At 45.5% G+C, this 25,724-nt stretch overlaps 1 protein-coding gene across 1 annotated transcript; it reads left to right on the top strand.

Annotated features, from left to right (window-relative positions):
* Positions 1-1,890: 1,890 nt before the first annotated feature.
* LOC101842094 (Fc receptor-like protein 1) lies at positions 1,891-17,100 on the top strand. The gene is made up of 11 exons (XM_021233054.2): positions 1,891-2,113; positions 6,117-6,137; positions 8,508-8,792; positions 9,652-9,939; positions 10,107-10,385; positions 10,666-10,794; positions 11,798-11,822; positions 14,555-14,637; positions 14,854-14,925; positions 15,469-15,500; positions 16,558-17,100. The coding sequence occupies exons 1-11, from the start codon at positions 2,083-2,085 to the stop codon at positions 16,627-16,629; spliced, it is 1,317 nt and encodes a 438-aa protein (XP_021088713.1). The 5' UTR covers positions 1,891-2,082; the 3' UTR covers positions 16,630-17,100.
* The last annotated feature ends 8,624 nt before the right edge of the window (positions 17,101-25,724 follow it).

Genomic DNA, 25,724 nt, shown 5'->3' with positions numbered 1-25,724 from the left:
AGTAACAAAACAAAGAAAGTCATAAAACATACTTTTTGGGGAGTGAGGAGGGTGGAGAGATGGCTCAGAGGTTAAGAGCACTGGCCACTCTTCCAGAGGTCCTGAGTTCAATTCCCAGTGTCTACATGGTGGCTCACAGCCATCTACATGCCAGAACACTGTATATATAATTAATTAATTAATTAACTAATTGATTAATTAAAAACATACTTTTCAGTTATATTGGTACATGTACATGTTCAAATATGTAGGTACATGATATAGGTGGGTTATAGCAGAGCAGGGAGGCCTAACAGATTATTAGGCATTTGGATGATGGAAACTAGGGGTCTATTCATACATTTCCAAAGTATTTACATAATGGTGACAAAAGAGGGTAGTTCATGTATAGAGGAGAACAATGGGTGGTTATTAATTGGCAACATTCCAACCTCTCCATATCCCTGAAGTTGTAGTCTTTGCAGACACAGCTTATTTCCAGAATTTTCCATTCACAGACTACAGACTGTCACCACTGGGTGCAGACTGTGACCCTGCGTTTAGTAACACACTCATACACACACACACACACACACACACACACACACTATCCTACAACCATTACTGTGGTTGTGTTTATATCAGTTTACCTTTGTCAAAAATCATTACACAGTGTACTTACAATGAATTCATTCTAGTTCGTGCTAATTGTACTCCAACGGGCGGGTTTTTAAACCGCCTTTAAATCTACGGGACAGTGTGAAAATATATTTAATGAGAAGAAACTGAAAGGCACTGGAGCAGGACACACAAAAAAAGAGATGTGAAACAAGGTAGCAAAAGCCCCTCGCTCCCGGACGTCCGGCTTCTGAATTTCAAGGGCTGGTAGCTTTTGTGTTGGGCCTTAAAGTTCAAATTTGGCAGACATCTTCACCTGGGTCCCCCCCCCCCCCCCCGCCATAATCACAGCTGCTGGCACAAGCTTCTGGTGTCCAGCAATTTCCCTGAAGAGGTAGCTGGGTTACCAAGGCCAGTCTCTTTTCCCTAAAGTTGAGTATGTCCATCTCCATCCACTTCTTTCCCAGCCATTCTCTTTGGACTTGTTTGGACTCCAGGCTTAGGAGGACTTCTCAGTCCCCCCTAACAACTCAGCCTTCATGGATTGCCTGGCTACCCTTAATCTCAGATGATTAAAGATTCAAGGAATGTTGAAAAATAAAATAGTTCATTCGCCTTTAATCCATAATGTGAATCACATACAAGCTTCAGGCAACAAAGGGACGGTGACACAAATGTAAAGAAAGCAATGGGAGGAATTGCACACACCCCGACTTGGGTAAGGAGAGGAATGGTGTCACAGAAACACCAGACTTGGTGGCAATGGTGAGCTTATTCCCGTACAGAGACTAGCTGGTGCATACTCACTTCCTGTATTGACTTCAGACATCTCCCAGTTTGTATACTTTTCTGTGACTTTTTAAAAAGTGCTTCATGTTCATTTGTTGGGACATTGAAAATTTTAAAAAGGCAGCGATATCTGTATATATCAGCCTACGCAACAACGGCAAACACCGACCATAACCTGGGAGTAATCCCTTCAGTCCCTGAATCAGACACAGCTGAGAGTGAGACCCCAGGAGAAGCTTCAAGGAAAGAAGGGTGTGTTTGACCAGACACTTAGGCAGACATCCTTAACCAAAGATGACAATGTGCTGTGGGAAACTCAGCAGGACTAAAGCTCAGTGAGGCTCTAAGCCAGAGCCATCTCCCTGCAACCCCCAAGACACATGGGTTCTTAAAGAAAAGAAAGTCCTCATCTCCCAATACACAAAATCTCCAAATCGCGGAGCTGAAGCAAACCATATGAAGGAGCACCTTCATTTTTTCAGCTTCATGGAGGAGGAACCAAGATTAACCGCGGGAGAGCTTTCCTCTCTTCTGCTATTTCTGTAAACTCGTGCTGAAGGTTAACTTCCCATCCTGGCTTCCTCAAACCCCAGAGATGCTGTCACCTGTCGACTCCCCTGCGAGCAGCTTGGTTTTGCTTTCTTTTTTTCCTTGGGTGAGAGGCACCTTCAAGTTACCATCCCCAGCCTGGCCCTCATGCTGCCTTGGCTCCTGCTGTCGATCTGTGGTGAGTTGCACAACTGAGACTGGGGTCTGGGGTGGGGGTCTCAGTTCTTGAAAAGGTGTCAGGAATTATGGGAGTAGGTTTCTGCCTGGGGATGCTCTTGTTGCCGCTGTCTCTATCACTGCCTGTCTCTCGCTCATACACGGATATACATGCGTGTGTGCACATACACATGCACACACACACACACACGCACGCACACACATGCACACACACATACACAGACACACACACACACACACACGCACGCACACACATGCACACACACACGCACGCACACACATGCACACACACACGCACACACATGCACACACACATACACACACACACACGCGCGCACACACACACGCATGCACACACATGCACACACAGACACACACACACACACACACGCACGCACACGCATGCACACACATGCACACACAACAAATTCATCTCTCAGTTCCTCTTCTTCTATCAACATTATTTCCTTTTATTCAGCGTGGAACTTTAGTATTTCTCATCGCCCCTCCTCATTCCCTTGTACTCACAGTTAACTTTCTCTGGTGTTGTATATCTAAACGGCAGCTTATCTTCCATGGCGGACAGGCCTACTCTCCACAGGGCTCAGGTGCTGCTCTCCATCTCCACACTTTAGGGTTCCCTTGCATCTGTTTTCCTACCGCAGTCAGATGACACATTCCCATGTGCTCTAACTGTGTGCAAACGGGCGAGTGGTACAGTAATCAAAGGCTTGCCAGACTACTTACCACATGTAATGTGGGAACCAAATCACAGACGATCTTCAGATCTGCTGGAGAACCTCATACGCACGTCTACAGCCCTGTTTTTCCACTTATGGGAACCATTATCGCCTATCTTCTCATTTCTCCTCAAACATAATCCTTTTTGGTCCCATTTTATAACTTTGATTAATACTTTATTCAAAAGGTAAAAACAGCAGGAAGAAAAGTCTCCATACTTCTACTGCCATGCCTACCAGCTACCTATCTTGTCTCAAAGAAGGGAGTGTCTGCTTACTCAAGACCCTCCTCCTGCCTTACATTTTTCCCTCCTCTCCGGCTTATTCCCATCAACGCGTGGGCTTGCTTGGAAATCTTTTTTTTTTCTTTCACGCAGCATCTCCCTTCACTCTGCTCTCGGTGACTGTCTCAACTTGACTCACTTCCCCGATTCTCTATTTTAAACTTCATTTCTAGTGAGACTGGCCCTCCCGAAGCTCGAGATTCTTTTCCCCAGATGTTTAGAGTTGTATTGCCTGAAGCACAACCAAAACAGAGACCGTCTCTACCTCATCAAAGATCCCTTCACACCCTCAATCTTGTCCCGTGAGCTCTTCTCTCGCTCTTGACCCAGGCACCTGCTCAGTCCGCCCAGCTCTCTCTTTTTTACTTTAATTTTAAATCGCTTGCTTCACAAGCTCGCCTTAACCAGCCTTCGTCCCCGTCACTCCTCAGAAACTGTTCTCACTAATGCCATCCACCACTTCCACATCCCCTCAGCCAGAGGTCACATCCATCTCCCACTTCCTCAGCCAGAGGTCACATCCATCTCCCACTTCCTCAGCCAGGGGTCACATCCACCTCCCCACTTCCTCAGCCAGAGGTCACTTCCATCTCCCACTTCCACATCCAGGGGTCACTTCCATCTCCCACTTCCTCAGCCAGAGGTCACTTCCATCTCCCACTTCCTCAGCCAGAGGTCACTTCCATCTCCCACTTCCTCAGCCAGGGGTCACTTCCATCTCCCACTTCTACATCCAGGGGTCACTTCCATCTCCCACTTCCACAGCCTCTCCGGGTTAGGTGCAATCGACCACGCCTCCTGCAGGACACTTTCAGCTTGGTCTCCAGAATGCTATGCTCTTCTGTTTTCTTTCTGCTTCACATCTGCTGCTCTTGCTGTCTCTGCTGAATTGAATCTGTCCTCAACATGTCGACAGCTTTGATGTAGACACCTAGACTTCCTCTGTAGTTCCTTCTCCATATTTACACAGCGTTGTCAGTTAATGTGCCGTGCTGTCAAGCTTATCTCACCAGCTAAGACTCTTTCTTTAGATAGCAGCCAATGACAACTCGGGTGTCTACCAGACATCTTAAAAAGCTTTCTTGATTTCTACGTCTGTCACCACTATGCTTAATTTACCCATTTTCCCCACAACTTTTCTGTTTCAATAAATGTCATCACCATTTTTCTGATCCCTCTGGCCAAAAATTTAGAAATAGTGCTTAATCTCTTTCACCCTCTCCCCATCTCCTTCTCTCCCTCTCTCTCCCCCTCTCTCTATCCCTTCCTTCCCTTCTCTCTCATCTCTCCCTTCCTCTCTCTCCATCCCTCTCCATCCCTCTCCCCCTCCCCTGCCTCCCTCTTTCCCTTCTCCTCCTATCTCTCTTCCTCCCCTTCCCTCTCTCTTTTTCTCTCCCTCCTCTCCTTTCTCTCCCTCCCTCCCTCTCATGGTTGCTACTCTGTGCCAGGAGTACTCTGAGTCTCCAGACTGTCTGAAGCTTCAATACAACTTATTTTTTCTGCTTTATTTTTAATTTGAGCAATACTTTCTGGAATAATGTTCTATTTAATTAAAAATTTTAACAAAATAAAAATGTAATTACACTTCCCCTTCCTTGTCCTCATTCTAACCCTCACACATTAATAACATTTTTTAATTATTATTGTTCCATATATGTACATGAATAAGTAACTATAACCTGTTGAGTCAAGTGTAGCTTGTGTTCATACAATTCCAGGGCTGATCACTTTGTATTGGACAACCAATTAGGGGACTCATCCCTGGAAGAGGATATTCCTCCACACACTCAGCAAACATTATTTGCCTGTATTTCTTTATCTAGGGGCGGGGACCCACGACATTTCCCCTTTGTGCATTGGCATGTGTATTGATATTGTCATTGTTCTGCTCTTCTTTAGGCAGCCATATAGCTGAGGTGTCGTGGGTCCCGTTACTCCTTGGAAACACACTTTCACGGCAAAGTCTCTGATCCTCTGCTCTTACAATCGTTTTGCCTCCTCTCCTGCAATGCTCTCTGAGCCTCTGGTGCTGGAGCTGTCTCCCGCTACAGTGTAGATTCCTTGGCAGTCGAGTATCCCCAAGTATTTCTTTATGAACAAATACGAAAGTATGACTGTTCTGCTAGCTCCCTCTGCTTGCTTTCTACTACCTGAGGAAGTAATTATTCAAATAAGCATTTAACAAAGTGGGCATTTCAAACTAAGCATAATAAAAATAGTTAATAATTATAAGACAATCTTGATTAGATCTTAAAGAACTTTTAGGCACTACTCCCAGCACCCTGGGCCCAGGCACTTGTCTCTACAAATCGCCATCTCAGTCTCACAGAGAAGGAGTCTCAGGCTCACACTCTAAGACCTCCTGTCTTGTAAGAGGAAGAGAGAATATCTGTATCTCTACTACCTAGTGACAAAGCCTGCATTTTCCCAGAATTTCCCATTCTTGACAATGATATCATCAAAAGGAGAGACTATCTGAAGAACTCCAATTCTTCTTTCTCTAAACCCAAAAGTCCTCTGATGGGAAGTTGGTAGCTCGTGGGGTTCCATGCCTTGAGACAGAGACCTTTATTCTTATTATTTGACTTTTGCTACATACCTGGCAGTGGGGCCAGAGATGAAACGCAAGATTCTTAAGAGGAGGAGGGAATAGAGAATAAGAGCAGAGGAACAAAGGACAGGCAGTTAAGAGCGAGGCAATCTTCTCTCCATCACAGAGACAGAGGTTACTGAAAATTACCTTATAATTATAGGAAGGACGGTGTGTCTTTTCTGGATGATACAGAATATGGGGAAAGAAACAGAGAATGAAGAAAGGAATTTGGGGCGGGGGAGGACATCAGAAGAAGGGGAAGAAGAGGGGGTTGTGTGGAGGGCACGCGGGAAGGAGAGGGTGCTGCAGGGATAGCCCTTTGGAGAGGGTTGGCGGTGTCTGTGGAGCTCACTACCCTGGTTCAGCTCACACTGGTTTCTTTTCCAGCTCCACTCTGTGAACCTGCTGGTGAGTTGTGCTTCCCAGTCTTCCTCACAGTCTAGGGAGTGTACCTTGTCACCTCAATCAGCACACGAGGCCTGTGGATGACTGAACAGCCATGCCTCTGCAGGACACAAACTTCAGAGACTTCTGGGAGCACGTTGTGCCCTGTGTCTGTCCAGCTGGGTGAGCTGGTCTGGAGACAGCCTCCGGGCAAGTGTGGAAATACGGTCACTCACACAGCGGTGGCAGAAAGTGTTAGAGATTTACTTAAGAGTCTGTTCTTCAGAGGCCCTGGGTCCCCTCTGTGCTGTTCAGTTGGGGGATGCACCACCAATGACTGAAAAGATGAAGCTACAGAGTCACAGCCCAGCTCTGTAGTTAGTCCCCAGCGATAGGCAGGCAGACTCCAACACCGCTGCCCCGCCATCTATAGCTCCGCCCTAGTTGTAGCTGTTCTGTTCTCTCTCTCTCTCTCTCTCTCTCTCTCTCTCTCTCTCTCTCTCTCTCTCTCTCTCTCTCTGTCTCTGTCTCTGTCTCTGTGTGTGTGTGTGTGTGTCTGGCATATGCAAATTTAATTAATTGTCTTACCAGAAGTAACTTTCTCTGTGAAGTTTATGCAAATCTACTGGGTCTGAAATGATCTCCTGCATACAAACTATGAGTCACAATGCTAAAAAAAAGATTGCCTAGTGCACCCAAGCAATGCAGGGTCGGAGGGTCCCCCATCTGGTCTTCTGGGTCCCTCGCTGGTATCTAGGCTTAACTCCCGTGTGCTAATGTTACGTGTGCTGTGTTGCGTGGTTTCCCCTTTTCCTCTAACCCCAGGCACTCAGTCACAGCCTACAGAGACATACAAACCCACATCAAGGACGAGGAAATAGTTGGTTTACATGTTTTTAAGGAAATCTCTGATGCTTGAGAATTATCTGAAACAGGCCATGAACTACAAAGAAAAACCCCAAACTCTTGCAGAGAGGTGTGTCTGGTTTCTTGTTCCTTGTCATGCTGGCCCTGGCAGGAGAGAGGCCTGAAGGTGCCTAATGCCTTTCTTTCTCAGCTCTGTTTCAAATGCTGTGAAGTTTATATGGGGACCACAGATGTCCACAAAGAGAAGATGCAGAGTATTCCATACTTAGGACAGATGCTAGCTGTAGGTGTAACTAATACCTAAAAGGATCCTGAAAAAAGCCTTCATGTAAGAAGAGTTTGAGGTCATGGACACTGAACTAGGTATCACCAGGGACACACATGACTTGGTATTTTTCATCTGGTAAAGAGAGATAGTTTCTCTTAGTAAACTATAAAAGTCTCCCAAATTGAGAGCTCTAAGGGCTAAGCAAAATGCCCAAAGAGACTGGCATTTCATGGGCTGATGGGACAGTGAGGGAGATACGGGGAGAATGCAGCTTCAAAGCTTCAATCATCTTTACATACTCATAAACGAGTTCCTAAAACTCCAGAGCATGTATCCCTAAGAACTAAGGCATGGATTAAATTTTTATCTCATCTCATGGATTCTGCAGAGGTTTGTGTAGGAGTTCTGAATCAAGGGATCTGGGCTGTGTGGATGATGGGTTCAGGGAATTTCCAGGCAAGTGCCCTCCCTTTTCTCCATCAAGAACTGCAGCATGAGAGTCAGAGAAGAGTCGACAGAGAACTGAGGCCCCTTCTTGTTTCCATGGTGTTGCTTCCATAACAACCGATTCCCCTGTTGTGTGTGTCTTTGAAAGTAATGTCTGAGATGGCAGGAAAAGGGGAGCCTTTTTTCTTTTCAACATGATTTATAACAAAGGTAAAAGAAATGAGATGAGTTTTAGTTCAATGGTAGAACACTTGCCCAGCATACGTAATGCTCAGCTGCCTTGATTCTGGTACTACCAAAAGGAGGAGGAGGAGGAGGAGGAGGAGGAGGAGGAAGAGGAGGAGAAGAAGGAGGAGGAGGAAGAGGAGGAGGAGGAGAAGGAGGAGGAGGAAGAGGAGGAGGAAGAGGAGGAGGAGGAGGAGGAGGACTTGTCCTTGAACAACAACAAAAACAGGAGGAAGAGAGGAAGGAAAGAAAGGAGGGAGGAGGGGAGGAAAAAGAGAAAAGAGAGAGACAGAGTTTACTAGACCGGCAAGCTTCGCCATGCCCAGTGACAATCTTCAATATACTTGCTATAGCATAATTCTTAAAATTATGCCAGAAACTTTAAAACAAGATAATGAGATCTAAGCCACAGGTAAAGATTGCCTTCTAGAAGCTGGTGCCATTGCACAGGGTTATGGTGTACCAGAAGGAGCAGCCTCGTGGCTATGAGGGAGGTGGTGGGAGATGTTTGCGTTCCTGAGGCTGAGAACACAAAAGACGCCTAATCAGGAACACTGCCTGGAGTTTGTGTTTATGCTTTTCTCTAGAGTTGTTTCTACACCCTGTGCTAGAAGTCAGTTCTTCCCATCCGGTAGAGGGGCATTCCGTAACCCTGACCTGCAAGACCCAGGTCCTCACACACAGCCCACATATCCAGCTCCTGTTCTGCTTCGTCAAGGATGGCAAGGTCCTTGGGTCAGGCTGCAGCTACTCCCCAAAGCTTCAGATCCGCCCCATGTGGAGGAAAGACCCAGAGCCTTACTGGTGCTCGGCAAAAGCAGAAACTCACAATATCAAGAAGTGGAGCCGGGCAGTCGACATACATGTGCAGAGTGAGTGTCTAAGCTTGCTCTCCCAGAGGCTCTCCCAGAGTCAGAGGCTGGTTAGAGAAGAGCAGGACAGAATGTCTCCCACGCTCCTTCCTGAGACAGTAGACACTGGGAGGAGCTACCAGCTTCCCTGGTGAAATAGCAAGAAAGGGCTTTGTGGGGGAAACGTGTCGAGTAGGTTATTGGAGAAGAGTTTATGGAAGACTCTACAACAGAAAAACGATGTTTTAGTACCCTGTACCATGTGATTCCATGTCAGGGTCGATCATCAAAAGCAAATGTCCAGTACCTACAAAGGGTTGAAATAGTCTCAAACGTCAACACTGGTAAAGCAAAATCTACCCCAAACTGTAAAAACCTCGAACAGCTCACACATAGCAGATTCTACTCTAGTGCTTCATACGTGTGATGTAAGTGATCTCTAATACTGCAGGAGGCAATGATAGTCACACATTTACAAATGGAAATTGGGTCTAAGAGAAATTAAGTCATTTGAGCAAACACACACAGCAAGTAAGAGTTTGAAAGAGTATTCATAGCCCAGCAGTTTGATTTACAACTTGGACTAGAAATCACTATAAGGTAGTAGAAATTATGTTATCCTAGGGTGGGAGATGACATCACATACTCTACAGTAGCTGTAGAGTGCTTTTCCTACCCTGTGACTACCAGCCAAATCTAAGATGATTCCAAGTCAGCAGAGCACCAGCCCCAATGTGAGCTATTGAAGTCACCAACTTTGCCAGCCCCAATGTGAGCTATTGAAGTCACCAACTTTGCCAGCCTCTCAGGGTCACCACACATACTCCTCTCTGAAATTCTTTCTACTCAGGGTCCTCTTCGTTACCTTGTGTTCCCACAGGAGTCCCTGTCTCTGATGTGAGCTTGGAGACACGGCCCCCAGGGGGATGGGGGATGGAGGGAAACACACTGGTCCTCATTTGTTCCGTTGCTAACGCTACTGGAAACATAACATACCTCTGGTACAGAGGAACCCTGGGTTCAAATCTGGAAACAAAGATACAGCATTCACTGACAGCAGAGTTTGAGATCCTCAAAATGAAGGAAAGCAGCGCTGGGCAATACTACTGTGCAGCTGACAATGGCTACGGTCCTGTTCTCAGTGACCTGGTGAATGTCACTGTCAGAGGTAAGTGACACAGTCACCGCATCTACAGCATGTCCCGCACGAAGCTCCACACTCCCCCGCGCTGCCCTTAGCGACTTGAGTGGGGTTGAGCCTCTAGAGAACAGGCAGACATTATGGGTCTGTTGCGCCATCGAGGCACCCTTCTCTAATTGCTCACTGTTGACCAGTTCCAGTGTCTCGCCCCGTCCTTACCTTTGGGGACTCTGGAACCCAGGCTGTGCTGGGGGACCTGCTGGAGCTTCGCTGTGAGGCCCCGAGAGGCTCTCCTCCAATCTTCTATCAGTTTTACCATGAGAATGTCATTCTGGGAAACAGCTCGGCTCCCTCTGGAGGAGGATCGTCCTTCAACTTATCCCTGACTGCAGAACGTTCTGGAAACTACTTCTGCGAAGCCAGCAATGGTCAGGGTGCCCACCGCAGCGAGGTGGTGACTCTCAACCTAACAGGTATTGGTCATACTTTAAAACTGTCAAGGTCGGCGTCTCTTCCCGAGAAAGCATCAGTTTTTCCAGTGATGTATGTCAAGGGCAGGGCTTCTGTACGTGATGCTGCCATGGGTGTGGAGAACAGAGTTTGAACGCCTATCTTCTTCCATCAGAGCGAGAAGCAAGGGTTCTCTAGATAAAAAGGACACCCTCCCCCATCAGGAGCAGCCTTTGAACATAATCCACACACAAGACGTCTGTTTTCCAAACTCAGCCCTTCCTTACCGGACTCCATGCGCAGGTCTCTCCTCGGTGCCCATTGAGTCTGGAAGCAGTCGCCTCACCTCAGGAGTTACTGAGTGGCTGGTTGGCTGTCTTGGCCCCCTCACCATGGCCCTAATATTTTGCTACTGGATGAAGAGAAAAAGAGGTTAGTAACTTAATATATTCATGCTTTGCTACTGTCACCATTTTTTCCAGAAGCAGATTGCATTTGTGGCATGCATCCTGCAGAGTAAGTGCATGCCCGTGTGTCTTCTCATAAACTTTCAAAGCCTGCTAAAGCACTATTTTAACAAAGTTCACCAGCTGATATCTTGTTCTTCCGTGATTTAATTTTTATATGAAATTAGCTATTTTTTAAACTAGAGCAGAAGCGGCTGGTCGCTTAGCTGGTTAAAGCACCTGTCTAGTAAACTGGAAAGGAGGAGCAGCGCTTACCTACTCGCTTTGGCTAGCTCCAGTCTGTGCAGTCTTACCCAAGGGCACTGCCACACGCTTTTACTTCTCCCTGAAACACAACTCACGTCCCTCTGGGTTCTGATCATACCCGATCTTTCTCTCCTTGTAGATGAAACACTGCTTTTCTCCTGAGAGTTTCACCTGGTAGCATAGTCAGCAATTGCTCTCCATTTTGGATTTTAAGTTATTTACCTCTTTCTGAGTTTATCACAAGCTATAGTTTCACAGCTGTTTATGTTTCACCTTGGGCTCCTTAAGTCTCCACTGAGCAAGTTGAAGATGGTCAGTAGAGGACGGTGTGAGGCGATCCAAATCTCACTTGAATTCCAAGCTTTTCCAACATCTTTGGACACCTCCCAGCTATAACTTGGCCACGGCAGAGCCTGGCTCTGGGACTCTGGGCAGGATAAGATTCATCGGAATGGTTGCGAATTCAAAGCAAAGGATGTAACAGACAGAAAGTCCCAAATCCTGTTTCGGGTACCCACCGGCTTGGGAAGTTGTTGACTTCCAACTTTTTGGAGTTGACTTAATGCTGCTGGACCTAAATTGTCTTAGTTGTGATATAAAGACTGTAAGTGTCCCCCAGAGGTCCACTGGGGACGTTGTGGCATCCCAACCAAGCACCGCCAAGGCAGGAGGGCAGCTAAAGTAGGGCCCCACTGATACAAGCTCTCATTTTCTTCTTGCAGGAAGACAATCAGATGACCCACTCAGGTGAGAGCCCTGATTTCTCTATGCACTAATGATGCCGTAAACTTACTTTAAAAAGCTATTTCTTTAAGATTATAGTATAATGACATCATTTTCCCCTTCTCTTTCCTCCCTCCAAATGCTCACATATGCCCCTCCCTGCTCTTTTTCAAATTCATGGCATCCTTTTTCTTTTGATTATTGTTATATAGATATATGTACATGTATACACATATGTGTTTCTAAACCTAAATACAATCTGCTCGGTCTGTATATTGACTTTATGCTTGTTTCCAGGCCCAACCATTTGGTATTGGATAACCGATTGCTATGCTGTTCCCAAGGGAAGAGCACGTCTCCCACTCTCAGCATCCCTCTGCTGCCTGAAGTTCTCTGTGTACAGTCTTTCCCTGTCCAATTAAATATGTCTGTCTTTGTTGTCTTTGTTTAGGCAGTCATGTTGGCGAGGCTTCATGGGTGTAGCTTCTGACATTACTGGGAGACACACTCTCACAGGAAACTTTCTGACCCTCTGGCTCTTACACACTTCCCCACCCCCTCTTCCACAATGTTCCTCAAGTCTTTGGTGCGGGAGTGTTTTGTAGATGTATCCATTGGGAATAGACTTCACAACTCTGTGTGTTGGTTGGTTGTGGTTTTCTGTAATGGACTCAAGCTGTTGCAGAGAGAAGATTCTTGGTTGACAGATGAATTCATCTGCGAGTATAAGGACAAATATGTAAAATGTAGTTAGGAATTATGCTGGTTTAGTGACATGGTGGTCGTATGTCCTCCTCTAAGATTGATGACTTCACTAGCCCTGAGTAGCACTATCCGCTACTGAATCCTTAGGCTTATCATGCCACACTGGCTGTTGCGGTTCAAAGGTGTCACTGCTGGATAAGACCGTTGGTTGTTTCCCTCCCCAAGAAACTTGCATGGCACCTTCTGGTACCATGAAAACTTAAGACTCTGGTGCCCTCTCTCCTGAGCTGCTTCCCTGTTTCCCTGCACCTAAAACTCACTCCCGGGTTCCCCTATTGGCAACTTCGAACATCAATTTGCTATTTCTCTTTCACTAATTACTTTAAACTATTTCTCCATTTTTCGCAGCTGCTTCCTTCCAATGCCTCTGCAGTTGTAGTCTCTTGATTTCTCTTGGTCTCACCACCGGTTTAATCATGTAGTCAGCTTTACTTACTGTTGTTCTTTTGTAAAAGTTTAAAAATTAGAAAACAGAAATTAGAAAGGCGCACGAGATGGAACCGGGTCTGGTGAGATACAGTACGAGCCATGGAGAGTACATTAACCATAGTTTATTACAGTGGCGGCAGAGCCAGAGGGGGTGGAGGAGGGGGAGGGGGAGCGGCGAAGGGAAAGAGAGGAAGCATGGAGGGAGAGCAGAGAGCAGAGGTGAAGAGAAGTAAGACAGTGTAAGAATAAAAGTGAACCGGGAGGGAAGTTGGGGGGTCTGTCCTTTAAAGGGGTCCTTTGCACCTGCGTGCAGACTGTACTCATGGAACCCTGGGCTGTCCAGAGCGCTGCCTGAGTGCATTCTGCCTAGTGACAGGGCGGGCCAGCATAATGCCTGAACCTTTCACTACAGCAGAGGAAAGCCCTGAGAGTCTAAAAGTATTTTAGGACAGATAAGATATATAAGCTACGAGTCTCTGAAATGCAAGACAGAGAGTAAGAGATATACTGGAGATGTTGTTGGGGAGGCTTGTTAGAATCTTAGACGGGGAAAAGATTTCTAAAATGCTTGCCGGTTCCAAACTTGGCTTGTGTGTCTTCCACACCAATGATAAGCACTCATTCCATATCCCAGCGGTGTAGCATGTACATGACCACTTTCTTCTGTTCCTTCCTCACGCTGCCTACTCGGCCAGCTGTCTGTTTTTAACTGAGATGAATCACTACACCTTTACTTAGTACCCTGCTCTGTTCCAAGGGACTAGCAGTTAGACTCCCTGATAAGCAGAAAGACAGGGACAGGAACGATGACTGCGTGATAAAAAGAATGAACTTGTAAGACACTGGCTTCTTCCCCCGCCCTCCTGACCTGGGCACCAAAGCCTGGCAGCTTAAAACAAAGGCCTTGGGTGATGTGTCTCCTGCCAATAGGCCCCTGCTGACAGGCGGGCTCAGGTTCATGATGCTGTCAGGACACACACAACAGTTGTAGGCCAATCAGACATCCGGTCTTTCTTCACCTGAGCAACCCCAGATGGGGAGAAGACGATCCTTCAAAACAAACAAACAAAAAACCCAACCCTCAGGGAGACTCCATCTTTTCGAGTCACCCCTGTGTGCTGAGGGCCTCTCCCTATGTGCCTGCTGGGTGTGCGGCTTCCTCACCCCTGGCAAAAACCCTTTCTTCAGCTGCTGATTCTGTCTTCCGCTGCCCGCCGCGTTCACAATTTCTCTGCTGTTACCTGCTGCACTCGAGGCTTTTCCCGCCTTTGAATTCTTTAACTGACAGAGAAGACGGACCTGATCAGGATCCCTAGCTGGTAACCGTTACATGTGTGGGTGATGCCGTGGTGAACCCGCGCCCTGGAACACATGCTCTGGGGCAGCACACAGAGCCCAATCCTGCCCACTGATAAGGCCTCAGCTTCCACCACACAGCTGTCCCCTCCAGCTGTTAATCTTTCCATGAATTAGTGTCCGGTGCAGAACCCTGTCCTTCCCATTGTGCATTCTCGGCAGTCACGCCCGGAGCATCTGGGATGGTGTGTGTTTTGTGCTTGCAGGAGCCCTCCCAGGCCTGTGCTCCGAGAATCCAGCTACCTCAACTCACCTGACCCAAGGCAGTTACAGTCGGTGTATGAGAACGGTAAGGCTTCCCAATGACCTGAGTCGTCACGGCACAGGCTGGAAAGGGAGGCTATCCAGGGTGTGGTCTGCTCGCCAAAGTCGATTCTGCCGCAACCCAGTCCCTCCACAAACAGAAGATCCACCTGCCTTGGAGTTTGTGAGAGGAGGTGGGTGTGGAGTGAGTGAAGGAACGGGAAGAAAGGGTTGCTTCAGTATGTCTCCCTTCTTGTTTCAGTGAATGTTGTAAGTGGCGATGAAATTTACTCACTGGTATACCATACCCAGCAGCAGCTGGAACCGGCAGCGGGTAAGAAAGGGAACGGGATGGAGTCTTCTCTGACTTCCGTCTGTCCCAGAACCGAGAGGACAGTCAATGGCCCCGCTCGGCAATGTGGCAGTGTTTGTCCTTAGGGCTGGCTGCAGGTATCACTATAGTTACTTTGTTCTGGAAGCTGTTTCAACTAGAGCCCAGTGCTGTTGTTAGACTGGCCTAGTGCATGTTCACACGGCCGGGTTTTCAAGGTAACCCGAAGACGTCAGCTGCTGCCGAGTGACCTGCATGGCCCTCGCAGCTATTGCTCCTGCCATCCTATACATGGCAGGCCCAGAAAAGGAGAGAGGTATCAAAGTGTCTCCAGTGCCAGAAGGGCCTGTGTACCCACCCACCCCAGGCTGCCCATTCTTCTGGGGACTCTGAGATAACGGTTCACATGGTAGAAAGGAAGGCAGGAAATGGCGCTGAGCTCAGTCTAGGGAAAACAGGCCGGGGCAGAAGCGAGCTCTACTGATGGAAGGATGTAAAATACTAATTATAAGCGGACCCTCACAGTGCTTACTCTTTCCTCCACAGCTCAGTACGTGACAACGCACAGGACAAGTGAGGTAAGCCGGGTCTTCCCTGTCCTCTGTGTGCCTTCTCTGCCCCCCCTCCCAGACTGTCTTAATGCCTTTCCATAGTATTGCTACTTAGGAGGAGGAAAAACACCACAGTTCTTTATCTACCAGCATAGCAGAGATAAAAGGCATTTAGCTACAGCAATAATCACCATATGAGGGAGTTTTGGAGGCTTATGGATATATTTCCTTGAGTAATGTGTTGACATATATAGTTCAATCATGGTTTATACTTATCTAAAAAGTTCTATTTATTTGAAAATCTCTGTTGAACTGTACAGCCATCACCTAGTGCTGTGTAGCTAGCAATATGAAGTGAACTAAGTTAATACTGAACAATACTCAAAAAAACTAATGTTGCCTTTAAAACCAGGCCTTGTGAAACATGCACAAGGCCATCCTAACAACAGCATTGGGATCTACTTGGCACAAACATAATTTGTATTATGAAAAATTCATAGTTTATAACTCCTGGATAATTCGTGATATCTGTGATGGGGCTAGAGAGGTGGCAACAGTTAAGAGGCTCACTGCTCTTATAGAGGACCAGAATGCAAGTCCCAGCCAGCCACCTGCCTCTCCAGCTCCAGGGGACCCAGCGCCTTCTTCTACTCCCCATGGGCACCTACGTTCATGCATACACACAGGCAGCACATATACGCACAATTAAAAAATTCTAAAAGTCATCCATGATGCCACAAAAGTACTTCTGAATGCCCACAAGTATCGCAGGCGCTTCGCAGCTTTGTCCAGCATAGGGTGGTCTCAGGGCAGAACTCAAGTCCTCAGAAAGCCTGAGAGCATGTTCAGTTTCCTTCATTCCCATATCTCCGAGTAATGGCTGCACATAGTGTTGTTCAGCAAGCACCTCTGGGAGCTTCAGGAGTGGACAGGCTCCTTTGACAATCCTGGCAGAAGGCCACAGCCTTCCAAGAGGCTCCTTTTAAGGTAGTGTGGTTGCACATGACAAAATGCATCCAGGTTGGCCAGGAAGAGGCCCAGGGGAAGACATGTTCTTCTGTTTTCTCTTCTTTGGTCCCTCCAGGTCTCCCCTGAAATCTATTCCAAGCCAAGGAAGATAAACACTGCATATATGGACTACGAGGACACTATGTAAAACTATGTGAACAGCGTCTGTGAAGAGCTGTGAAAAAAACCAAAGGCCTGATGGGGACTCGGGGGACGCTGGGGAAGGCTGGCTTGCGGTACACCTTCCCCACATGCTTCCCTTCGCCCACCCAGTGTGAAGTCGGTACAAGTCCTGAAGGAAGCACGCAGGAAAGCCACCTTAGACCCAGAAGCTGCGAGGACTGGCTGATGGCATCTGATCATTGCCCATTCGTGCTGGGGCGTGGCAGATCGCTTGCTCTTGTTTACAAGAGGAAAATGGTGTGATGAAGGCAACTGAGGTCTTAGAGCAGAGGGACTTAGAGTGCACAAAACCAACGCCAGTGACGTTGCAGGTCTGCTGTGGAGAGAGAGCTTTGCTTCCTCCATACACATATCCTGTCCCCACCTGAAATACCTGACTCTGTGTGCTTTGAGTCACTGTCATCAATTTAGAATTAAAGCACAGTTTCAAAAATTATACTGTGGCTCCATTTCATTTTAGTGACGTATCTGGGGTGCATAGGCTAGTCTAGATCCTCTCATGATTATAATGGGGTGCATAGGCTAGTCTAGATCCTCTCATGATTATAATGGTCGTTGAAAGGGTCACCAAGTTCTAAGTTTTGAACTTGGTGCAGCATTTAGACTAACCTTTATAAATATGTAAATACAATATTTCTTCTTGAATTGTCAAACTTTTTGAAACCATGGCCATTTGGGCCTGAAGCCTGCTTTAATTTTATATCAATTACTTATTCACATTTATATATTAAAACAATTTAGAAATAAGTAAAGTCTTTGTTATGAGATATCACAAATGGTAACTACTGTAAAAACGTAGCCTGTATTTCTCCAGGTGGTGGTTTATCATGCATATAAATACTAGATAATTAAAAGCACAGCTACTCAAGTAGCTGAAACACGTGCAGGACCGTATGTATATCTATCATACTACTTCAACAGCCTGGAGTAGTATGCTGTGGAGTGCTTTGTTGTGTATTTATATCATAACAGGTGCATTTTTCCTTCTACATAGTAGTAAATCTATATATCCTAAAACTGATTGTCTTACTATGTTTGATCATTTTAACTTTTTTTGAAACAGAACCTTGTTATGTAGATCAAATTTGCCTTGATTTTGAGATTCTCCTGCTTCGGTCTCTGAAGCTCTGGGTCTATGGGCATGTGCCACCACACTCTGCGCTTCTTAACAGTTTCAAATGTGTGGTCCAGGGACATCATCTACTCGCACAACATCTTAATGCCTCTCTCACCACTGATGGGTGTTAAAGTTGTTTCAAAATTTCATATGATAAATGCAATGTCCATTAAATGTCCTCACATTTACACTCTCCGGTGAAGTTGAGTACATTTGGAAATCTGGGATAACATACTGTTACTAAATGCTCCTAAATTTCTCTCCAGTAAGTCTATACAAATCTATACAACCCTCAACAATATAAGAAGAAATCGATGTGTGGGGAAAAGATATAGTCGATTTATTTTTAAATTATTCATTCAGTTGCTCATCTGCATATAAATTCAGTTATAAGTGAGCGGTTCTTCTACTAGCTTCTTGTGTTTAATTTTTGCCTTTTTCATTTTCTTCTGTTTTTCATAGATGCAAAACTTGTCTTTTAAATAAAAAAACAGTAAAAAGTCTTATAAGAGTAAATCAGAGAGGCTGAGAATTTATCTCAGAGGTAAAGCATGTGTCAGCATGGTCAACGTCCCAGTGTGATCCCCTGCTCCACAAAACAAAAACAAACTAGAAAAACTGGGAGCCAAGATGCTTGCCCATCTTCCTTATTTGCTGTAAAGCAGTATTTGTCAAGGTCACTGAGTACAATATTACTTTTAAATGTTAGACATTTGAATGCAGGCTGAATTGTTTTTTAAGGTTTTGATCTGCTAGTATGTACTTCAGTGAAGCAGGAAGGTGCAGGTGACTAAGCAAAAGTTTGGATAAGAATGGCCCCCGTGGGCTCATATACTCGAATGCTTAGCCTCCAGCAAGTGGAACTCTCTAAGAATAAAGGATTAGGAGATGTGGCTGACCCAGTTCTCTTCCTTTCAGACTGTGGATCAAGACATAGCTCTCAGCTACTGCTCCAATACCATGCATGCCACCACAGTCCCTACCACGACAGGAAAGGACTAAACCTCCAAGGCAAGGCCCCAGCCAAACGCTTTCTTTTGCCTGGTCATGATGTCTCTCCACTGTAATAGAACAGAGACAACGACACTGTCGGTTAATTTTGGCTTCCACCAAGGACAAACAACAACGCTGTCCTGGGGAAAGGAGGAGTTTAACCTTCATTCTAACCAAGAGGTCTCTTCCAGAAGAAGGTCTATTAGGAAGGAGTGACAGAAGTAGAGATCTCCCCCAGGAGCAGGCAAGGACTTGAGAAAAGTGTCTTTTAAGGGATATTCCCTCACAATAGTCGTTTGTTGGGATCTAGGACCAGGGGACAGGTGGAGGGCGGAGAATCAAGCACCAGCATCGATGAGGAAACTGATCTGGCACTCCCCTGCAGCCATGATTGTCCACGGCCCCTCAAGATATAGTTTTAGGGCAGAAACCTGTATAGGAGGCCCTGAGGCCCATCAATGATTGGGTGGGGGAGAAGACCTCTGCCTCAGTGGATTCTTGGGGAACTGATCCTTCCAGCAATTGACCTTACAAATAGGGCAGGGTCCCAGGGTGACCTACATCTCCGAGGACACTTCCTTTGGAGGCGGCCTTCAATTCACAGAAAGCAGGACCCTGGTTTAGACTGTGTTCCCTCAGGAACTTCCTTGATGGCAGCCAGAAGTCCCTCATGACGCTTGTCATTGCATCTTTCCTTCTCTATATCCTTGCTTTGCTTTCCTGATCATGGTTACAAAAGACCACAGAAGCAGCCTGAACCAAACTGTTTTGTGGTTTACCTGGCTCAATGGCCAGCTTTTGAAGCTTTTTCATGAGTCATCACCAATGCTTGGGTGGGTTTTTCTATGATGCAGCTGCCTTGGAATCATCCATGCTTCTGTAAATAACCCCTCATTCTTATTCGTGTAAGTAACCCAATTATCTCATTGCTTTACAAAGGTGAACTTTGATCGAATCTTTTCTTTGGTTGATTATTGGTGTCATATTTGGAAGTAGATATCTGTTCATGTTGCCCTGGGAAGTCACACAACAGACATCCATGTAATGTCCATAAGACACCGTCTCTCAGTAGACCTCACCATTCAACCCCAGTTCATACTTGAAGCATTTTGATCAGTTATGAGCCTTTGTATTAACTGCTATGCACTGCAAAAAGAAACCTCTCTGATCAAGGCTGAGAGCTGAGCTCATCTATTGATAGAAATACCAAGTAGTTAGAAGGCAGCTTTATAATACATACATTTAGCAAAACAATAAAGATAATTTCCCCCCTCACCAGAGCCTGTGACTTCCCCAGCACTGGAACCCAGAACTCACAATAAACAGTGTCAGTTTCCTCCTGTGGAGCAAGTCTTAAAAGCCAGAATGTTCCTTGGCTGTCCATATAATAGCCATGCAATTATTGAACCGGTTGGCACATCTTGCCTAGGAGATGTTTATTTTAACATTCTTGGTGCAATGCTAGGGTAGGCCATTGATGGCTTTTGACTTGCATAACACCTTCAGGCACTATGGCAGCTAGCCAGCAGGCAGGAAGCATCCAGTTCAATCTCAGCTTGATTTACCAATGTCCTAAACTAAAGTGTGTGGTGTCTTCTGCAACAGGGTCTTATCATCAACAGCAATGACTCTACCCTGCATTATGCAAGGAGCTCCTGGGTCCCCCTTAAACAAAGACTCAGAGGTTTAGGAGGCATAGAGTTCCTTGTGCTCACAGATTAACACTAGGGGAACCTGGAATTACCATACAGGATTGCTCCTTCAAGGGAAGGAATGCACAACATATTACCTACCCAAAAGGCTGGGAATGAACATGTTTAATAGCCTGGTAATCTTTGTGCTTTCTGTGTGGTCAGAGACCATACTGTTCCCTCTCCCAGACCCTTATCATAAGTATGTTTTTTTTTCAGTCAATTTACAGAACCTACCTTTATAGAAGGTATCACTGTACTGCACAAAGAGTTTCAATGTAATCATGCCCAATCCTTAGTTACTTACTTTGCTCCTCAAGAAAATTTGTGTTAATTATAACCATGAACGTTTTTACCAAATTACACTGTGCTTAATTATGCCTAAAATAAACCACTTCAGACTCCTGAAGTTTGAACCAACCCAGGCTACTTAGACATATTGAACCAAACTTCCTTCTTACCTCCTATGGATCATCACTTTGCTGGTCATAGAGTGAGCAGAGAATCCCGAAGGAAGGTATCACATACCTGGCACTTGGATTTTTATTTTCATAACCCATGGATTCCAAGAGTAGCATTCTTAACCCATATAGGGCTTCCATTCAAATGTTTTTGCCATCTATACATCTGACAGAGGGTTAATAGCCAGAATATATAAATGATGGGGAATGTTATTCTGTGTATATGTTTCTCTCAGTGGTTAACAAATAAAACACTGATTGGCCAGACAGGAAGTGATATAGCTGGGCAGAATCGGGATATAAGCAGGAACAAACAGGAAATCACTCTTTTCTCTGTGGAAATGATGAGCAGTCATGTAGCAGGCAAAGGGGCTGCAGGTCTGGTATTCCCCGGTAAGACAAGACCACGTGGAAATACTAGCCAATGACAAACCATGCCAACAGCCAACAGTATTATAATTAATATAAGTCTTGTATGTTTATTTGGGGCTCTCAAGGGTGGCGGGACCCTGCCAGGACAAAGAACCTCTCGTAACATAAAGAACTCAAAAACAAAGAGTCAAGGAAATAAATGGTCCAATTTAAAAATGAGCTAGGATAATCCTTAACATTAACCTATAAACATTTGTGCTTAAACCCACAGATAAGTGTAGTCTTTATCCCTCTGTCTTAGAGTTTCTATTGCTGTGAAGAGACACCATGACCATGACAACTCTTACAAAGAAAACATTAATTTGGGGTGGCTCACTCACAGTTCAAAAGTTCAGTTCATGGTGGGACATAGCAGCATGCAGGCAGATGTGGTGCTAGAAAGTTGCTGCTACATGTTGCTATGCAGGCTACAGGAAGTAGACTGAAACACTAGGTGTGACTTGAGCATATGTGAGACCTCAAAGCCCACCTCCACAGTAGCACACTTCCTCCAACAAAGCTACACCTCCCAGTGGTGTCCCTCCCTTTGGGGGTTATTTTCTTTCAAAGCACCACATTCCACTCCCTGGTCCCCAAAGGCTTGTAGCCATATCATAATACAAACACATTCAGTGCAATTTCAAAAGGCCCCATAGTCTATAACAGTCTCAAACTTATTTAAAAGTCTAAAGTTCAAAGTCTCTCCTGAGATTCATGCAATCTCTTAATTCTAATCCCCTATAAAAATCAAAATCAAAGAGCAGATCACATACTTCCAACATATAGTGGCACAGATTATACATTACCATTCCAAAACATAGGGAAGGGAGCATAGTGAGGAAATACTGGACCAAAGCAAGGCAAAAAACAGCTGGGAAAAGTCCAAACTCTCCAATTCCTCTCAGCTCCTTGACTGCAACACACTTCTTTCTCTAGGCCTGTTTCCATTCTGTTATCAGCTTTCCTCATCAGGTATTCCACAACTAGGGCATCTCTGTTAGCTTGGGTTCTCCAGGCTTAGCCTTCACAGCTTCATGCAATGGCCTCTCTAGGCCTCCATTCAGAGACACCCCTGACACATGCCTGGCTTCAGTGGCTTTTCTAGTCTTTTGAGTGTAAATTCCATAGCCCCTTTCTTCCACCTTTAACTCCAGAATCATGTAGCCAAAGGTGCCAAGTTCTGCTGCTTAGTGGGGCTAAAATATCACCTACTTGTTCAACTATATCTTCACCAGTTTTCTGTTTTCCATGGTGAGACCAGGCTGGCCTCAAACTCAGAGATCCACCAGCCTCTGCCTTCCCAGTGTTAGGATTAAAGATTTGTACCACCACATCTGGACCTTCCTTCCTTCTCACAAGTTGGAAACTTAGCTAGGTGGGATTTCTCCCTGAGATCACTACTCCTTTATTTTGCTTCTGAACACAGAATTTAACTTTATTCCATTTCCTGGTATCCCTTTTCTCAATAAGTACATGAGTATTATTTGCTCATCTTGCTCTTTTTCATTACATAACTCCATTGGGGTTACCACCAAAAATAACATGGCAGAGTCAATACTAGGCTGTTTTGAGATTTCTTTTGCCAATGGGATTAATCTGAAACTCTTTATTTTAGCCTGAGGCAGACTCTTTGGATAAGGGCAAAAAGCAGCCCATTCTGCACCAAAATATCACAAGGACAACCTCTGGAAAAATACTAAAATTCTTCTCCTTGGAAACCTCCTGAGCCAGCCCTCACTCCCAAGTTCAGTAACTCTTAGCACCACTGTCTTCCATTCTCCTACTAGTATGGCCCATTAGTCAGCACTTAAAGCCTTCAACTGCTTTTCTAATTTACAGTCCCAAGGCTCATATTACTCCAAACAAAAGCATGCTCATGTCTATCAGAGCAATAACCCAGTCCCCAGTACCAACTTTTGTCTTAGTTAGGGTGTCTATTGCTGGAAAGAGACAACATGAGCATGGCAACTCTTACAGAGAAAACATTAAATTGTGGTGGCTCACTTACAGTTCATTTCAGTGGTTCAGGCCATTATCATCACAGGGGGACATGGCACCATGCCGGTAGACATGGTGTGGAGAGGTTGCTGCTACATGTTGCTATGCAGGCAACAGGAAGTAGACTGAAACACTGGGTGTGACTTGAGCATACTTGAGCCTCAAAGTCCACCTCCACAGCAGCATATTTCCTCCAACAAGGGCACACCCAATCCAACAAGGTCACACCTCCTAATAGTGCCACTCCCATTGGAGGTCATTCTCTTTCAAACCACCATGCCCTCATCAAGGAAACCTGTCTTTGCAACAGATAGAGACTATCTGAGAAAATCATAGCTAATCAAAAATGCAGTTATGAAACCTGGTCCTAATGACTATATCTACAAAACACCTCCATACTTAAGGCTCAGGGGGCCTGAAAGACAGTAAGAAAAAGAGGATGTAACAATTAGTGAAAAAGAGGCCTTGAATTTAAGGGAACAAATAACACCAAGGTTGTTTGTTAAACCCTCAAGGAATAGTATTATTTTATATTTACCTAAAATTATACACAACATATAGACTAACAAAAACCCCAGTACCAAGCATGAGAATTCTCCTTTAAAATGGTTGGTCAGAGTAGTCTTCCAGGCAATATAGATTGTGAGTGACTTCCAGACTCATGTGTTATGGGTAACCAACAGCTGTGCAGTTGGATATACGACCCACTCAAAAGGAAGAAAATCATGTCTTGTTCTGGGAACCTAGCCAACTTCCCATGGGTAGTAGGGTCATAGATCTTAGAAGAGGATCTACTATCGCCGCTTTACTAGACCAGCCTAATTCCTAGCTATATTCTATATCTTCCCTTTATACCCACAGAGAACTGTGGCTCCCCCCTTCATCAAAGAAGCTTCTCTTGACAGCAAATGGAGAGCATCACAGAAAGCCACAACGGGGCACAGTGCAGAGACGAATGGATCGTGGGGAGCCCGGCCACAGTGGATGCATCTCTACCACAATTCCTGCATCTGTGCCTCAGGGAACACCACAGACAAGGGCATGGAAAGATTGTAGGAGCCAGAGTACCGGGAAGTCTGCTGTGAAACAGTCTTTCTTAGACATGGCTGCATAAGCAAGATCTGAACAGTGGCGATATCAATGGACAGCTGACGCGGGATGGGAGCATCTCCCAGGGTCACACTCCTGGACTAGGAACTTCAGGGAACTGAAAGTTAAGTTTTCATGACTTACTTTCTCCTTTCCTTTGCCTGGATATTCTCACCTAGGTGGTAATGTGTGATGGCTGTTTTTATTATTATTCTTTGGGAATTTCACATCACGAACCCCCAGTCTCTCTCATTTCCTAGTTCACCCATGTCTTCCTCCCTTCCCTTATAACCTCCCCCAAAAAACAATAAAAGTTTTGGGTTTTTTAAGTGCAATGTCTTAGTTGGGATTTCTATTGGGTGTGAAGAGACACCATGACCACTGCAACTCTTGTAAAGGAAGACATTTAGTGGGCTGGCTCACAGTTCATGACCACAGCAACTCTTATAAAGGAAAACATCTACTTGGGGCTGGCTCACAGTTCAGAGGTTCAGTCCATTATCGCCATGGCAGGGCTTGGCTGCACAATGAGAGGCATGGTTCTGGAGCAGGGGCTAAGCAGCAGCAGAATACTATGTACCACACTGGGAACAACTTGAGCACATGAGACCTCAAAGCCCACCCACACACACATGCTTCTCCTTCAACCCATGCACACATGCTTTTCCTTCAACCCACGCACACATGTTTCTCCTTCAACCCACACACACATGCTTCTCCTTCAACTCATGCACACATGCTTCTCCTTCAAGCCACCCACACATGCTTTTCCTTCAATAAGGCCACCCCTCCTAATAGTGCCACTTCCTATGAGCCAAGCTTTCAAACACATGAGTCTATGGGGGTCATTCCTATTCAAACTACCACATCTAATTTGTGTTATCCATACATTCACTGGAGCATGGTCAAACTTTCAGTGACCTGCCACTTAAGTAGAACTGAGTTGCTCCCCTACCAAATCCCTCCCAGAAGACATCAATTGTGGGGGACCTACATCAGCATCCTTATCACACTTTCCTAAGAGTAGATTCCTGTTCAGCTGTTACCTTGTTTGTTTGTTTTATTTTTTGTTGGCTTTTTTTTTTGAGGTGTAGAATATGGTGTATGTAGGGATTGTCACAAAAGCTCCCTCTTTCTCAACTGTGTATCTGCAGCTATCAATATCACTGCAAAAGTAGCTTCCTACTCTTTACAGTCAGTGGGATCATGGGTCATGGGCTTCCACATGTTTTCTTATGACATCACACACCCTAACTGCAGCAGGGTCATTGATGCAGACAGGGTCCTCTACAACAACTCG

Source organism: Mesocricetus auratus, unplaced genomic scaffold (genome assembly GCF_017639785.1).
Source record: "Mesocricetus auratus isolate SY011 unplaced genomic scaffold, BCM_Maur_2.0 Super-Scaffold_100009, whole genome shotgun sequence".
NCBI lineage: Eukaryota > Metazoa > Chordata > Mammalia > Rodentia > Cricetidae > Mesocricetus > Mesocricetus auratus.
The sequence above is the reverse complement of the archived record's forward strand: the minus strand, read 5'-3'. Positions and strand labels throughout refer to the sequence as shown.